General features: G+C 40.9%; 1 protein-coding gene and 1 long non-coding RNA gene across 3 annotated transcripts in view; one reads left to right on the forward strand and one right to left on the reverse strand.

Moving 5' to 3' along the window:
• The window catches only part of LOC146442483 (uncharacterized), a 59,062-nt gene extending 57,671 nt beyond the window's left edge, over nt 1-1,391 (reverse strand). For both annotated transcript variants that reach the window (XR_014850285.1, XR_014850286.1), the window contains exon 1: nt 407-1,391. This is a non-coding gene — a long non-coding RNA (uncharacterized LOC146442483). The remainder of the gene's footprint in view (nt 1-406) is intronic.
• A 285-nt stretch (nt 1,392-1,676) lies between these two features.
• Nucleotides 1,677-17,082, forward strand: part of DENND3 (DENN domain containing 3) — a 30,250-nt gene continuing 14,844 nt past the window's right edge. The window contains exons 1-7 of the mRNA XM_085053661.1: nt 1,677-1,868; nt 7,569-7,842; nt 8,390-8,505; nt 9,000-9,133; nt 14,400-14,511; nt 15,645-15,764; nt 16,656-16,874. Coding sequence (XP_084909787.1) covers nt 1,785-1,868; nt 7,569-7,842; nt 8,390-8,505; nt 9,000-9,133; nt 14,400-14,511; nt 15,645-15,764; nt 16,656-16,874 — 1,059 coding nt within the window. The 5' untranslated portion in view covers nt 1,677-1,784. The remainder of the gene's footprint in view (nt 1,869-7,568; nt 7,843-8,389; nt 8,506-8,999; nt 9,134-14,399; nt 14,512-15,644; nt 15,765-16,655; nt 16,875-17,082) is intronic.

Raw genomic sequence — 17,082 nt, forward strand, 5'->3', positions numbered from 1 at the left:
CCTCAAAGTTCATGAACATAAATCTTTGAGCCCTGGATCTTCTTCTATCACTTTGGAGAAGAGATCCCCGAACTTCCATGTTTTCAAGAATTTTCTTCTTTCAGTCACTGCTGTATGAACAGTTTTCTATATCCTGGATGTGTGTTTTCCTCTAAATTTGAGACAACCAGAGGCCATACAATCCTGAGCTATAACACCACAAAAATTCAGATAATAAAACACCCACAAAAATAATAAAATCCCCTCATTCTTTATACTTTTTGAGGAAGCCTGTTTTGACCCCTGAACTGACAAGAAACTCATGAAATCCTGGAACTATTCAGACCAGGATGTTTTTGCATTTAAAATACGTGACCACTAGTCCACAAAAAAACGTTTGTGGTTGTGATGAAACTTTATCTCGTACCTCCAGTTTCAGAGAAACCGATCTCTAGTTTCGGGTACTTTATGCTCCAGTCCCGAAGGAATTACATTCTCTCAGTGAAGATCTGCACAGAGCCAATACATACAGAGTGACTCATGGTGTATTTGGATTAAACAGCTCAAGAAGAAACCTCGGAGTTCCTTGTGCTGTGTCTCTGCTGTGCAGGCTGCCCCACTACTCTAGAAAGGAAAGCACCATGCTGCCTGCCCCAGCTCTGTGCTTACAGTCCATTGAAACCGTGACCCATGGCAACGTAAATAGAAGACTCTCTCTGCAGTGGCATTGACACAGTCCTGCTGAAGTGACACAGTCTTGCTGAAGTGACACAGTCCTGCTGAGTCACCTGGAGCAAATAGCAGGGAATGGCTGTGCTAAACAAGGTGCCAGTCCGTGACATCACCCATGTCTGACAGGTTGACAGCCAGCCTGAGGCACCTCGGCACCTCCGGGCCATCAGCCCCACAAGGAAAACAGCCCGTGGAGAAAAATTAACTTGACCTTGAATCGGGAAGTGTCTTTCCCAGGGGCTGTCCCAGTGTGACAGTGAAACAAGGTGAGAAAAGAGTCGCAGAATGGTTTGGGTTTGAAGAGAACTTAAAGATCATCCAGTTGCAAGTCCCTGCCATGGACGGGGACATCTTCACTAGGCCAGGCTGCTCAGAGCCCCATCCAGGATTGTCTTGAGCACTTCCAGGGATGGAGCAACAACTGGGGACTCCTCTCGTTCGAGTTAGGTCCTCAATTTGTTGCTTAAAACTAGCAAATATTATAGTCCTTGGTCATGTCAACCTGCAAATTATGTGACTGTAAATCACAAACCCTATCACTAGTCTTTAATGGGGCCAGTGGTATCTCAGCCCCTTAGTCCCGCACCCTCAGCCCTGAGTCCCACAGCTTTCAGCCCTGAGCCCCTCAACCCCTCGGCTGTCAGTCCCTCAACCCTGAGACCCTCAGCCCAGAGCCCATCATCCTCTTACCCTTCCAACTCTCAACTCACAGCCCCTCAGCTCCACCCCTCAACTCTCATCCCTTAATCCTGAGACGTCAGCCCCTGAGACCAGAGCCCCTCAGATCCCAACTTCTCGTACCCTCGTACCCTCAGCCCCTCAGCCCCGCCCCCGCCCTGCCCACCACGCGTCCGGCCGTTCTGATTGGTCAGAGCTCTTAGAGTGACAGACTAAATAGCCAATCAAAGTGCTCATAGTCGCGATGGGCGGGCAGGTTCCCGTGTGAGAGAGAGGACACTCCTCCCCCAGCCCGCGGGGCGGGAGCGGGCGGCGCTGAGGGCGGGAAGGCGCTGCTGTCCCGAGGGAAGGAGTCGCTGCCCGCAAGGAAGGAGCCGCCCTGTCCCCGCCGTGCCATGGAGGACGTGCTGCCCTCGGGCTTGCTGGAGATCTGTCTGCTGGTCGGTGCACCCAGGGAGCGGGTGCGGGCGCTGCTCCAGGTGAGCGGGGTCCGGGCGGGCAGTGCCGGTGTCTGGGGCAGGGCTTGCCAGCGCATGGAGCTGAAATACCTCACAGAAAGTTGTTGACAGGCGAACGTCAGCAAAGCAGGGAGAGTTTGGTAGCGCGGTGAGGTAGCTGCACTTTTTCAAAGGTCTGAGTTCCGATGGAAAACTCACTATAGGTTTATACCAGCAGGAACTGCAAAACGCTTAACGATGCATATTCTTTACTGGATGTACTCCACGTCCTGTGTTCCTCTGGAAAGAAAAGCAAAAGAATAAAGGCTGATAACTTGTATCCTCAGGAAAACACGAGATCTAAATCCCCGTGAGCTCAAGTGCCCTGAGTTTGGCGCAGCCTGAACCACTTGGATACGGCAGGAGCTGATGGGTTGGTTACCGCTTTGAATATGCGGGTTATAATTTGTTTTCTAATTATTCTCATGTTTTCTCACAATGAAAACTCTCCTCCTCCTGGTTCTGCTCGGTTCAAGTGTGCCGAGGGGTTTGTTCCATACCTGCAGCCCTGCAGTGGGAAGAGCTGTGGTGCCAGCACGTGCAAAAAAAAGTCAAACAACTCGCAGGGATCTCAATTGCTTTGCTTGAACTTGAATTTGATTGCGCGCTCTAATAGCATTAGATAAAGAAGTCTTTGTTGGGCTTGTTGCTCGTTCACTCGCTTAGGAGACAGTTTTTTGCTGATGTCAGCTTCTTAAGTGATAACAGCCAAGCAGAGGTTCACATTCCAGGATCTCATTCGTGTGTACCTTCAGAAGGGGAAAACAAATGTCAGCACCAGATTTTTGAAATCGGTGTCTACGTGGTATTTTATCAGAAGCGTGAGAAGTGAACCCAAAGGAAGGGGAATTTCTTATTCATTCCAGTTTGCTTAGTTTGATCTCAGTGCTTTCTAAAAAAAACCTGTGGAACAACAAATAAGAAATTGGCTGCAGAAAGCAGAAGCAATTCTGATATTCTGATTACACTGCAGGTTCTGAAGTGTTTCTTTGCTCAAGATTCAAAAAGGCATCAGAAGAGAAAGTAGTCTCTTCTTTTGTCAATATTAAGTTCAGTAAAGTCCCTGCAAGCTGTTGCACCACAGGGTTTTCAGTCACTGTCTTAGCTTACAGATTTACTCCACTTCCTTTCCCTTCTGCAACACTATCTACACGAGGAAAGAGTGGAATATATTTTATGGCTAACTTTAATGAGTGTAGGAAGAAGATACTTTATTGACAGAAGATAAGAACATTTCAATGGAAAGTAGTGGATCTCTCATGATATTTGCAGAGGAAACGGCAGGTAAAAGTCCTGATAGTGCTTCAAATCTTGGTCTTTACAGTCTATTGGTGCATTCTTAGCTGTATTGAAACACGGAGTGATAAAGCCAATGAAGTCAACGGGACTATGATATAACCCACCCCCAAAGTAAGAGAAGTCTTATATGACTGACCTGTTGTCAATGGGGACTCTAGGAAAAAAGATACAGTTTTCCACTGAAGCTCATGAAACAGAAGTTTTTGGACTGTCATCCATCACTTATCCTTATTGCAAAAAAAAATTGTCTCTCTGAGATTTCAATTTGAAAAGATCAAAGGCCTCTATTTTCAGCTAGAGATTTCTTCTTTAGTGCTGGAAGTGTGTATTTTGTAAGAATGAAATGTACAGTTCTGATGCTTCTTGTCCCTAAGTTATTTACAGCTATAAAGCTGGATTTTGTTTTGGCAAGTGTGTGCAAGCTGTCAGTGACATGTCTCAGATCTTCCTGCAGGTTCCATCGTTGGGTTCTGGATCTGCCCACCACAGTCAGTGGTACAGAGCTTGTCTCCTGCTTTCTGGCCCTGCTAATGCAGACATAACTACCAAAACAATTTTTCCTGCTTCTGTAATGCCTCCCTGGCTATCAAGGTGCCTGAAAGAAATGAGGTGTGATCAGATTGAGCATCAGTCAGCAGTGTGTGCTTGTTGCAGTGTAAAGCACCTGGACAAGCACTAAAGGTGAATCCATGGGAACCTTGGGAGGATCAACAAAGCCAAGTGCAAGGTGCTAAACCTGAGTCAGGGCAATCCCTACTGTTGGTACAGACTGGGTGATGAGTGGATCAAGAGCAGCCCTGCGAAGAAAGACTTGGGGATGCTGGTGGATGAGAGGTTGGATGTACCCTGGCTATGTGCACTGACAGCCCAGAAAGCCAACTGTGTCCTGGGCTGCATCCAAAGCAGTGTGGGCAGCAGCTGAGGGAGGGGATTTGGCCCTTCTGCTCTGCCTGGAGTGCTGAATCCAGCTCTGGGGTCTCAGCACAGGAGAGACCTGTGGGTCCAGAGGAGGGCCACAAAAATTATTAGATAAGCACCTCTCATAAGAGAAAAGGCTGGGAGAGTTGAGGCTGTTCAGCTTGGGGAAAAGAAGGCTCTGGGGTCACCTTATTGTGGCCTTTCAGTACCTGAAGGGCCTTCAAGAGAGCTGCAGAGGGTCATGGTCAAACTGGGTGGGGCTTTGGACAGCTTGGTCTAGTGGAAGATGCCCCTGCCTATGGCAGGAGGATTCAAATGAGGTGACAATTTAAAGTCCCTCCCAACCCAAGCCATTGTATGATTGTCTGAAAAGTAACTGTAGTGGACTGCATCATCAGGACTGTGGCTCACAGGTGGAGGGAAGGGATTATGACTATTGTTGTTATTACTCAACACCCTTGAGTGGGAATACTGTCCCACATTTGGGTAGCTTTATACTGGAGAACTGCTGGCAAACAAGAGTGACACCAGAAGAACGTGTGCTATCTGGGGGCTGAGGCATAAGGGGAGGGAAGAATCTCCTTCCTAAGGAACTTCTGAAACTTGACTGCATGAGACCTAACACAACCAGATCTATCTTCAACATTATCATTGCTTTGAGCAAGAAGTTGCACAAAAATCTGCAGAGATCATCTTACAATCGTTCGGGTTCAAAGGGACCTTAAAGATCACCCAGTTCCAACCCCCCTGCCATGGGGTAGGGACACCTTCCACTGAACCAGGTTGCTCAGAGCTCCATCCAGCCTGACTTTGGACACTTTCCACAGCTTTTCTGGGCAACCTGTTCCAGTGCCACACCACCCTCACAATAAAGAATTTCATCCTAATATGTAGTATAAACCTGCCCTCTGTTGGTTTAAAACCATCCCCTCTTGTCCTATCACTACAACCTAATTGTCCTAATTGCCCAGTCTAATTTTTCTGAGGCTTCATACTCTCCCTGTCCAATTATTTGTTGAAGAAACCAGTTCTTTAATGATATTCAAAGTGAAATTAACTTCCTCAATGATGGGAAGAAAAGAACAGATCAAGGAGAAGAGATCAAGGAAACACCAGATAGCTGAGGTCATGCTCTGATTTGTGGTTTCAACACACTACTGTTTGTGTCTAAATAGTGCAGTCATTGTAAAAGTCTGTCTTGTGTTGGTGTCCTTTACAGCACTACTATTACAGGAACACTGTCAGTAAATGGGGATGGAATAAAATCCCCTACTTCTGTTTGTAAAAAGCTCTGTATGATGCAAGATTTGCTAGTAAGAAGCTACAAGAGAGAAGTATTTCAAAGAGAAGAAGAAACAGTAGCAGCAGAAAAGATAAACTGTTCAAAGAATAACAGAAACAAGTGAATATTGTTCTGTTGCTGCCTATTCATTTTCCCTGAACTCAAGGAGTAAGAAAATGTGACTTTGACCAAGACATTAACATGAGCTGACTCGAATGCTGGGGACTGAGTCACTGGGTCAGCGACAGTGCTGACAGTGCTGTTCTGTGGGGGAAAAATGATGTTTAATGCCTCTGTTGTAGTTCAAGACATCAAGGACCTGCCGTTTCAGGAGCTGTTAGTCTGTGAGGCCATTAAATCGCTGGCTGCCATCCAGCACTTTGGAGCACAGAGGTGCCTTAGTGTAAGTCAGGGATTGCCCTGTCAAAGCCACTCTGTATGAAAACCTCAGCAGGGCAGATCTGCCAAGCTGAGATTGCTCCTGTTTGAGTACGTCTGTGTTTTTCTTGCATAACAGCCTCAGGGCTGAGCCTTAATTCTTAATTTCCTCCTGAAATGTTTAACTGCATTTTAGTTTGAGGGTGACCATGGTGAATTTATCTGTGTTTCAAGTTATTTCACTGCCTTTGTCAGCTGCCAGCTACGGAAATGGCACTTGAAGTTCTTAGCATGGGAGGATGTGGCACTCAGTACCCCAATTTGTGATGTGCTTTTTAAAGTCATTGCTATCTTTTGACTATTCCAGTGAACTTTTACCTGAACTTTTCTCTTCTACTCCTTGTTGAACTTGTTTCTAGTTCAGGCACTGTGTTCATTAAAAGAGTTTGCTTCTTATTTTTAGTGAAGTAGTTTCTTTAGAGTACCCTATTATAAATGTGGTGGAGTTTATGGAGTTTAGGATACCGTAATCAATATATCATGAAGTATTCCTTCACACTTTTCCTATGATGCTCAAATGTGAGGAAAAAACTATTAGTGGACTTGTCTGCTGGGGCATAAGAGCTAAAAGTTCTGTCTCAAAACTTGGACAGTGGAAGATTGGCTTCAGTGAAGCAACAGAGCTTTCTATGTTGTAGCTATGTGAAAAAAAAAAAAGGGAAATGGTGGGTGAGGCTAGCACTGGTTCTCAAGGAGCATCTTGCATCATGTCTGATGATAAAAGCATGCTTCACCTTATCTGACTTTGAAGCTGTTTGCAAAAAGTTGAAAATGAAACTACTTTTTACCCACAGTGGGGCTCGCCTTTCCTGTTTCCAAATATCCGTTGGTCAGACAAAGCTTTTGCTTGTTTTTCTAACCTTGCAGGAAGAATTAAAATTGCAATGAAGTAATTGGAAATGCAGCTTCTTGGCTCGGTCTACAATACAAAAAGTGCTCTCAAGTACATGAAATCTCTCTGATCTCTTCCGCCACAGGTTTTTCATTGTAGGGCAGTGAGGGTCATACTTTGCAAAGCTGCCTGTGAAAAATATTGTAATTCCATGCATGCTCTTGGGGTGCCTCTTCCACTTAGTCGTCAGTGTATGGAGGAATTCTCATGGCTTCATGTTTTACAGTGTCTTAAAGTTGTGTTTATTGTAACAATGATTGAAGTTTTTAATTGTGCTTTGTTAAGTGCCTTATAAAGTTAAACCTTGTCTGGTTAAAGTCTGTGTTTGTGTTGTTTGGAGTTTTTTTGGTACACATTATTCTGAGTTAAAATGAAGCTTTTCCAGAAGTCGGTCAAAGACTTATCTTAGAGGCTCAGCTGCTTTTCTTTATTTTAATTTATTTGTTTCCTGGTTTCTCTTACTGTCAGTGTTTATTTTAAGTATAGCTTAACTATATCTTAACACTGAAAAGTAGGAAATATGGTATTTGTCATCATGATTTGTCATCATCGTTTGTCATCATTGTTTGTTAGTTTATTTTGCCAAGGGCATAATATTGATATGGTGCATTTTGAATGATGAAGGATTCCTTGCCTGCTAAAAATGCCCAGAGTATTCTCCTTGTGCTAACATCCATAAAACAAAACATTAAAAGGAAAAATCAATTATTTAGGAAGAAGAAAAAAGTATTCTAAACCCACAATTTTAGGCATAGAGAAAAAAACTGGGTTTAAAATGATTTTAAAAAAAACACGTCAGAATGAGCGTCAACTTAGTGTTTGGTTTTTTTTGTTGCTGTTTTTTGTTCAATAGGGCACTCAAAGAAAACTCAGAAGTCTTCCTCCCCTTGATCCAGAAGTTCTTTCTGTGTTTGTGCCTCCATTTATCAGCAGAGATGATGTTCAAGTGATCAATGCTGGTAGTAACTTGAATAAAAGCAAACGCCGCTCCTTCCGAAAGAAGAAAGAGAGACCCAAGCTTGAAAATGTCAAGAGCATCAATGGGGAGCAGAAAGCACCTGACACAGAAGATGTGACAGTTCCAAAGGACATTGATCTTATTGCTTTGCCACAGCTCTGCTTCCCAGGTACATGAGAGCTCACACTTCTTATTGAGAACTCCTTTAATGTAAATATTTGTTGACCCATAGTGCAGCCCTTTTTTTTTTTTTAGCCCTTGTTGGTAAATCTTGGTTTGAGTGAAGTGCACAAATGCACACACTTGAAAAATTATTTTTTCCCTCAGAATGGCTGAGTACTCCCTCACTTTTAATTTGATACTTTGATATGTCTGAAGTAGTGCAAATCTCCTCCAGGTTTAATGGGAGAAATTTTAATATGTGTGTCATTATTGCAGACCTTATTAACATCTTTAAAGAAGTGAACTAAACCCATTTATTGTATTTTGTGACTGAAAATGCAGAATAATTCTATTTTTTCTTCTTCAGTAAAGTGCAGCTTACAGCCTCTGTAGCAACCTTTAGTTCAAGTGGACTCTATATTACATTTTAATCCCTTAAAATGAGACATTTCTCTTGAAATGAAGTGGCAATATGCAGTATTTATTATTAATTGCCTTTCACACAGCTGTAGTTAAATATGTAATTAAAAATATTGTTGCTGCCTTCATTCCAGGAGGACTTTATGTAACTTCTGAATCAAAAGAGGACCACATCCATTTCCTGGTCTTCACTGACGTCTGTGGTAACAGAACTTATGGTGTTGTTGCACAGTACTACCAGTCTATGCAAGTATGTTATTTAACTCATTCTTTAATTAAAACATATTAAATATATAAAAGAAAAACACTTTGAAAATAATGTGAGGTTTAATTTATGAAATTAGTTAACACGTATGTTTTCAGGTTATGAGTACAGGACAAATCATACTTTTATATTGCTATTTTAAATTAAGTATTTTGGTACACATTGCATTAGGAAAAATTGTTATGGATTTAATTTAGGAGATTTGGATATTTAGGAGCAGGCTTTATCCCTTGGATGTTTTTTTGGTGAAGATTGTGCCCTGTGTTCTTTCTAAATATATTTTGTGCTGAAATCCTTTTGAATACAAATGTTTTAAGTTTTGTAGGCTGACATTTTTCTGAAGACCTTAAGGGAGATAGACATCCAAATCCCTTTGAAATGTAGAGGGAATTGGGTGTCATATCTCAAAGGTTCTCAAGAAAATATAAGCCATAAATTTATGATTAACATAAAGATATTAATGTGTAGTTTTCTTGCAGGATGTCTCCATCTCCTCAAATGGCCATTGGGAATCTGCACAGACTGGGAAGGTGCCTGTCTATTTTGTACCCTTTGCTGTTTGTGTTATATCCAGATACCCATATTTTAATGCCCTCAAGGATTGCCTCTCTTGGTAAGATTTGCTCCCCTGTGTGTTTCTACTGGAAATGACTGCAGGTTTTTAATACATGAATTTGCATGATGTGGTCAGGAGAGCTGTGTGATGCTAAAACAGTGGTTAGTTTTACCTTAAGGTAGTGTGAGATGCGTGGGAGAGGAAAAGAGGAAATGCTCTGTCAGTGTTGCCCAGACAGTAAGTGCAAATTCTGAGTACCAAGGGAATTAGTTATGATGTTGTCTTCATTTTCTTTGGGTTTTTTGCTAATGTGTAGGGAACCAATTATTGAGTTTTTTGGATGAGGGTTAACTGTATTTTTGCCAGTCTTAAGAAAATCACTTTCAAAGCACTAAAAGCTTTTTCTAATGAACCAAATATCATAAGAACATGAATATGTATATTAATAAGCAATTAATGGCACTTTAAGGAAATAATCCGAGTCACTTGAGAAAGTACAGTGGTTACTTGGCTGTTCTGGAACTAGGAGACAAATTCTTAGGATACACTGATTAGAAACCATCAAGTAGTCTGCAGTGTAGATAATTTAAAAGGTAAGTGAACATGGATCTAACTTGTTATTAAGTAATTTCACTTATTTTGAGGTCACTTTATTGTTAAATTATGAAGATCTATTTGCAACTATTACAGATTAAAACCTCACATCAGGGAACCTGTCTATGTACATTGGACATTACTGGGTGTTTTCACTTGCAGACCCATGGTCCAAAGGTAGAAGAGTTTTCTTCACTAAATTTCAGTCAAAGCTTTCTAGAGTCAAATTTCAATCCAGTTGCAGGTATTTGTGTCTTGTACATGAGTTGAGAGACATTGGGGTTTTAGGTTGGAGTTTGAGTCTTCCCCTTTGTTCTGCCAGTGCTTGTATCCCAAGCAGATGAGCAAGGAAGCATTCCCTGGCTACCAGATGAGGTGCATCAGCAGCCCCTAAAGTGGCTCCAAATCAAATGAGACCTGAGCACTCATTTCCCCACCCCATGCACCTCTTCTTCTTGGAGCACTGACTGGCTTTCCCTGATTTACATGAAGAGAGCCCTGGAGGAGCAAAGCAGTGCCTTCCTCGTGGGCATTTGAGATGTTGGCTCAAAAAGGCTGTGAGATCAGAAATGAGTCACTGGCAGCCCTGTAAGGGCATGTGCCTCTGCTCTGTCATTTTTAAAACATTAGTAAAGGGGTTTAATGTGGACAAGGGACTTCAACTTGATGGAAACTCAGTGTGCACAGGTCAGTGTGAAATCAAAACGTTCAGTAAAGTAAAAAGGAAATGTTTATTTTCCTTTCCCTGCCCAGATCACTTCCCCCCGCCCTTAATTTAAGTCAGTTACATCAGCCCTTGGTATTGCAGGAACTGATTCATTGCTGCCTTTTATAAGTCTCAAATCTCAAGTCATTGCTAATCTGCATATGGAACTCTTCCAGCTGTGACTACAGCTGTGGCTGCTGTGGCTACTGTTTCTATCCCCTTTATAGTGGGATTCCTGCTGCTTTTGTACTGTGAGCTCAGCCTGTGAGAGGGCTCACCTCACACCAGCTTTCCACTGGGAAATAGTATGTATTCAGCTTGACAGTTACAGTACTCATCAGTGGTTTATGTAGACTATTCATAAGTGAGTAGTTTCTTCTGTGAAATGAGACATCTCTGAGCTGGGAGAAGCAGTCATTTGGCAAATGGATTTTAAGAGTGCACAGAGGGAGAAGTGGGAAAATCTTCAGGACAACCATGGAAAATTCCAGAGGTTCTAGTTTTTGTATCTATTTAGAGGAGATAGGAACCAGGGAGAGTTAACCCTCTACAGCTGCTTCTGACTCTAGGTGGGGATTTTAAATGTAGTTATTAAAACATGGTAATTAAAAACCTCTGCCATGATCACATACAGTAGGGTTTGGTACTTATTTAAAGCTTTGCCATCCAAGCCAACTACCATGGATGGCTTTTCCTTTGAGTCTGTACTGGTTTCTGAGGGGAGTTCAGAATGATCAGTACCCTACCATCTGAGCTTACAGTGATTTCTAAATATGTGAATAGTTATAGGGAAGTTCAACCGGACAGTAACCTTCCGTGTTCGTATTGTGTGTTGTCCTGGTCTTTTAACAGGGGAATTTTTCACACAGCTGCACAGCTCTTCTCCTTTTTGCTGCTGCATCTGTGAGAGGGGAGTGTGTGTGACTGGAAGGAGAGGGGGAGTGCAAGTGTGAGAGCTGAATTGAGTGTTAGCATTTCCATGGTACTGGAAACTCAACTGATTAGGTTCCCATTCAATTTTATTCTGAGATGTTGGCTGGTTTTTTTTTAATTTAATTTTTCTTGATACTATTTAATGGATAATTTCAGAATGTCTACCCTTCTGGTTTTGTGTCTTTTTTTTTTTTTTTTTTTTTTTTAGAAAAAGTATTTCATTGCCAGAGTACACTTGGGTAGAGGAAAGGAAGGGGTGGAGAGGCACCGGTTTTCCTTATTTTGGTTTACTGAAATGTTTCTGTGTGGCATGAAACAGCTGCTGGGATGTGTGGCTGTTCTGAATGCAACATAAACAATTAGAGCCAAGACCTCTGGTATATTTTAAACATAGTACCCTGTACAGCTGGAGATGTCCTGACTTTTTGTGACATTACAAACATTGTGTTTCTGTAAACCAGAAAGGGAGTTATTCTGTGTCATCAGGTGGCCAGTGGGTAAAAAATCTAATTGTTTTCACTGACTGAATGTACTCAAGTAGCAGTGCCTCTTATACTTAACAAATAATAACACCTTCAAGAGCACACTTGTATCCTTGGTATGCTGCAGAGGTGTTTTGCAGGATGCTTCAACTGATTAATCATTCTCCAGTCAGGAGATTTGAAAGCACTTGCTGGTGGACCTCAAACCACCTATTTCTAGTGTGTAGCCCTTTCATTATGAGAACTAGTGCAAGAATGCTGTTGCTTCTGCACATCTGATGTTGAAGTAGCATTTAAAGGTATTGAGCTTCCATTCAGGATGGGTTTTTGTGGCAAAACGTTTCCTTTTCCTCCAGAATTCTGTTGCACATAGATTATTTTCTTCAGTACCTAAGTGCACAGAATTGCCTATAGGTGAGGTGGTACTTGTTTTTAGTCAGAACAATCATCAAAGGTATTTTTTTTACATGAGTATTCCCAGATAAAATCCAGGTTTCTAAATTTTTTCAAGTGGCAACATATAGGAGAAATCACAACTGAAAGCTGAACCAAGCTGAGATGCACAGGCAACATCAAGCTATAAATCCATGTAGGTGCTTTGAACTACAAGGGGATCTGCAAACTGTCATCACAGTCATGAAGGTCTTTGTATTCTGTGCCATTAATTTTATATCTAATTTCTATATTGCTAGCACACAGTGCTTCCAAATCCAGAATATTTTGTGTGGAGTGTGTCTGCCTTTCTCCAAAGCAAGCAGATGTTCACCTAAACCGTTTCACAGCACAGTGGCTGTTGGATTATTCTACATTTTTTGAAAAGGCTCAGTTTTAACTTGAGAGGTTTTAGCAGTTTGCACATGTAGTATTACCTCAATCTGTTATACTGCATGAAAAGTGAAATATTCCTGGCAGTAATCTCCTGGATGAACTCCTGTCTTGGATGGATGAATAGGCTCCATTCAAACAGTAAATCTTCCAACCTGTGTAGTCGTCCTTTCAGCTGCCTTGAGAAAAGGTGGGAGTGTGCAAATAGCTCCCAGCATTGAGGCAGTACAAAGGGCCTATTCTGAGCTGCTCTTGCTTTCTGAAACACCTGTCTGTGGACAGTTAATAGCTGTAATGAAAGGTTCATAAACTCCTTAGCTCTCCACTTGAGTGTTTTGGAGATTACTTCATTTATTTCAGTAGTGCAGAGCTGTCAGCTGCTGTTAGGCTGCATTAATGGGCACCATGTCCTGATTAGGGAGCTCTGACTGTCCTCTCTGTGCATCTGCTGCTTCTCAGTCACGTTGTTTCTGTTGTGACATTTACTGGATGTCTTGATAAGAGCTTTTTGTCTGAAAGGAAAAAAAATAACTACAGGTCTGCTTACTCTGTTAGGCCAAATCTGAGGCATTACTAAGTGTGACTGAGTATTTGTTTAAATTGATGGTTCTGCTGTCTGGTTTTCTTTGATAATTCTTAAATTGCCCTTTCTCTGCACTGTTGAAGAGCTGATGGACTTTTTGGGAATACATATAACAGCTCAGGGTTTTCTTCAAATAGGAATATAGTGAATTTAGATATCTCATTAAAAAGTGCAGCAATATATGGTAGAAGAGTTTTTTTTCTGGAATCTAAATGCCATACACAAATATGGTGTCCTGGATTCTTATATATCTCTTGACCCATTCAGTTGCTTTCTTCCTGAAGAGCAAATATTCTTCTTCAGGAAACCAGTAAAACTGCAAACTGCAGTAAAACCTCAAAGGAGAAGACAACCATATTCAGTTCCTAGTTTCTGTACATATAGATTTGCAGGCCTAGATTTCTGATTTTGTAAAGCTGTGGGGTTTTTGTTATAAACATGCAAGTGAACCTTCTATTGAACAAAACGTCCTTTCTGACCACAAATATCTAACTTGTTAATTGTTACATTTCAGAAATGCTGTGGAACTTAACAGTTTGCAGTCTCAATAGTGTGTGTGTTTAAATGTTCAGGAATTTATTTGGTGTGTAATATAAACTGCATGACCTTTGTTAGGGTAATAAAGTTTTAAACCAGAAACATTTGGCAGGTTTGCACAAATGTTCTTATTTGTGTGGGCAGGAATGACAGCAAAGAGCAGTGTCCATACAGGCCTAAGCCTTATGCTAAATATGGCTCTTGCTTCACATTCCTCTGCTGTCAAACCTAGCTTTTTTCTCTGGTGCTGTTTTCCATCTCAGAGCTGGTGTTTCATGCTTGGGATGGGAGAAACACCAAAGGCACTGTGGTGCAGCTGGGGCTGTTGGCTTCTCAAGCAATCTCTATGGGACACTTGCTGTACCTACACCTCACCATCTCATCTCACATGTGATTTCCTCTGGCCAACAAATCACTATGCTGTGTCCTCTGATGAATATAATTCAGTATTTTATGCATGGGAGTACAAAAAAACTCTGCTTCTGACACAGCAGCATCATTAAAATGTAATGAAGCCGCTCAAGTAGCTAATAAATTAGAAATTAATTAGCTGAAATAATAGCTTCATTACTCCTAATAATTTTTTTCTAGATTATCAGCAGAAAGAGTTTTTTGTGTTTGCATGTTACCATTGATAAGTAATTTCCTATCATTTAATTACAGCTTACTAATGCAGCTACAACCTTTCAAGGATTTAGATGTCGAGAAGCACATAAAAGAATTTGCAGCAAAGCTGTTTTTAATCCCCAGCCCACCACCAGGACCACTCCACTTGGTAATTACTCCTGCTGAATTTCATAATCACCTAACATTATACCTTATAAGATACTAAGATGCTGTTTTCTATGAACTGTGTGACATTCTTGATCAGGACAGAGATTGTTGATGTGGAACTGATGTCAATACCTGTGCTTTAAAAACTAGGCAATGCATTATTAGTAGAGAAAATAACAGTGTGACCACGGTGCAGGCTGGAGTGCTGGCATACCAGTCATGTTCTTTAGTTTTCAATATTCCTCTGAGAAGGATTTGGCTCATGGCAACTATTTATGGTCTGAGATGATGCCTGGAGAGATCTGGGAGCAGCAGAACAGTGTGCAGTGGATGAACGGTCCTGAGTTGGCAGCTGCCTGGATAAGACCAAGCTGAGAGGGGAAAGTCACATCAATATTTGTAGTCAGTTCTGTGTATTTGTTCCTTTCTGACCCTTCCCAAGTCAAGCCTGATGTCAGTGGGGTCAGTGATTTCAGCATACACTCTGTTACCTACTGCAGTGGCTTCTAGAGAAGCAGTGCTTCAGCCATGGACTTCTCCTTAGCTGCTTTCCTTGACCCTGGGATGAGTGGAGGAAAAATAAGATAGCTGGAAAATATCTGAGTGATTGGCTAAACCAGCTGTGAGTGCCGAAATATGCAACACGTGCAGGACCTGACCCCCAGAGATTTGAGCTGAAGTATCTGAAACACTGAGGGACCTCATTCCTTTTGGCTTGTTTTATTTCCTTAGCATGACAGCCTATGCTCATTTATTTTGTTCATGTTTTTTCTATTTCCTGTATGAATTTTATCAATAGTTTTGATTTCCCAGTTCTAGCTACAAATATAAATTCAATTACTTTGTTATAACAAAGCAAGTTTAATTCTATTGAGAGATGTTTTTTAAAATATATTACTGGCCAATCACCCTATGAGAAGGAGAGGAGACAAGTCTATATTAATCTTTTAAACTAGTTATTGTGTCTTTTAGTATTTTCTTCTCTTTTTATTTCACTTTTCTGTAGTATACAAATACCTGTCTTCTTGCTCTCAATTAAAGCTAATATTTTGTAGTTGGAACTAAAATCCTGAATTAAATGTGCTGTGGGAACATTTTCATCAAGGAGTAATTGGAAACCATCTGTTATTACAGGTATTTCATATGAAACCCCTTCAAATAATAATTCCTTCACGAGAGGATCCGGACAGTCCAATTATTGACTTAGATCTCCATCTTCCATTGCTGTGTTTCAAACCAGAGCAGGTGCTGCAGGTAAAACTAGCTCATACTTTTAAATGTTTTGGAGATTGACAGTGCTGGTAATTTGTAGTTTAGGAAAAAATTAAGATGTTTATTTACTCAAAAAACTTTATAAACCCAGGAATTCAGAATAGTATTAGTTCTGAATATTAGAGATATGGCACGATAAAATATACTTCTTAAGATACTTTGTTATTTATAGATCAAATTAGATTAAGACATATTGCATTTCTTTGCCTGTGGTTTAGAAATAGGTGCTAAATTTCTTAAGAATATATTTAAAAATGTAAATACCCAAGCCAATTGACAGATTTTATTTTGAATTTTTACTGCATGCATTTCCACAAAATTTATAAGAACTTTTCTCATGTGTAAGAAAGGGACCTGTAGGAAGTATTGATGCTAGTTGGCACTCTCATACAGATAAAGTGCAAATGGTGTAGAAAGACAAAACAGCTGTTAGCAAAAAAAATTTTTCAGTGCTTCACAGAATCTTACAATAATATTCGCTGGAGTGTCCTTTGTAGGTTTCCTGATCCAATTCCCTGTTTAAAGGCCACCTGTGAAGTTAAATTAGGTTGTTTAAGGTCATGAGTGTTATTAGAGATGCTTCCTCTGAGAAACCTGATCAGTTCTGAGAGCTGGCAGTGGCAAAAATTGCCTTGTTTTTTTGGCTTTTGCCCACATGTGCATGTTATGAATAAATGTGTCTCAAATCCTAAATGGTCCCATGCAGCTGGTGCATCTTGAAATGGACATGATTTCATTTCATAAATCTGTAAGGTAGCTACTAAAAATGAGAATTTGTGAGGCTGAGTTTCACAAGCAGATGAAATATATGCATTTCTAGTAAGTTCTACATAACTCTTTGCAAACACTTAACATTTTGGGTTTGTTTTCCAGATTATGACCTGTATTTTGACTGAGCAGAGAATCGTTTTCTTCTCTTCTGACTGGGCTCTGCTGACACTCATTGCTGAATGCTTTATGTTGTACCTTCATCCTCTTCAGTGGCAGCACACTTTTGTGCCTATTCTGTCTCGGCAAATGCTGGATTTTGTGATGGCTCCAACATCTTTCCTGATGGGATGTCACATTGATCATTTTGGTGAAGTGAGCACGGTGTGTTTTCCACAATTACCACTCTTGATTTTTACTTGCAGTGCATTTGTCTCCTTACATATTAGAGCATATTAGATTACTAAGTGTTTATGTACTTAGATTAACGTCCATTAAGGCAATTGCATTAATTTTTCTTGAATGTAATTGTTTACATATCCATACAATCTTCTACTTTTAGGGAAAATTTCAGTCCTTTTCTGGTTTACCT

Source organism: Lichenostomus cassidix, chromosome 2, assembly GCF_008360975.1.
Source record: "Lichenostomus cassidix isolate B80296 chromosome 2, HeHo_3.0, whole genome shotgun sequence".
NCBI lineage: Eukaryota > Metazoa > Chordata > Aves > Passeriformes > Meliphagidae > Lichenostomus > Lichenostomus cassidix.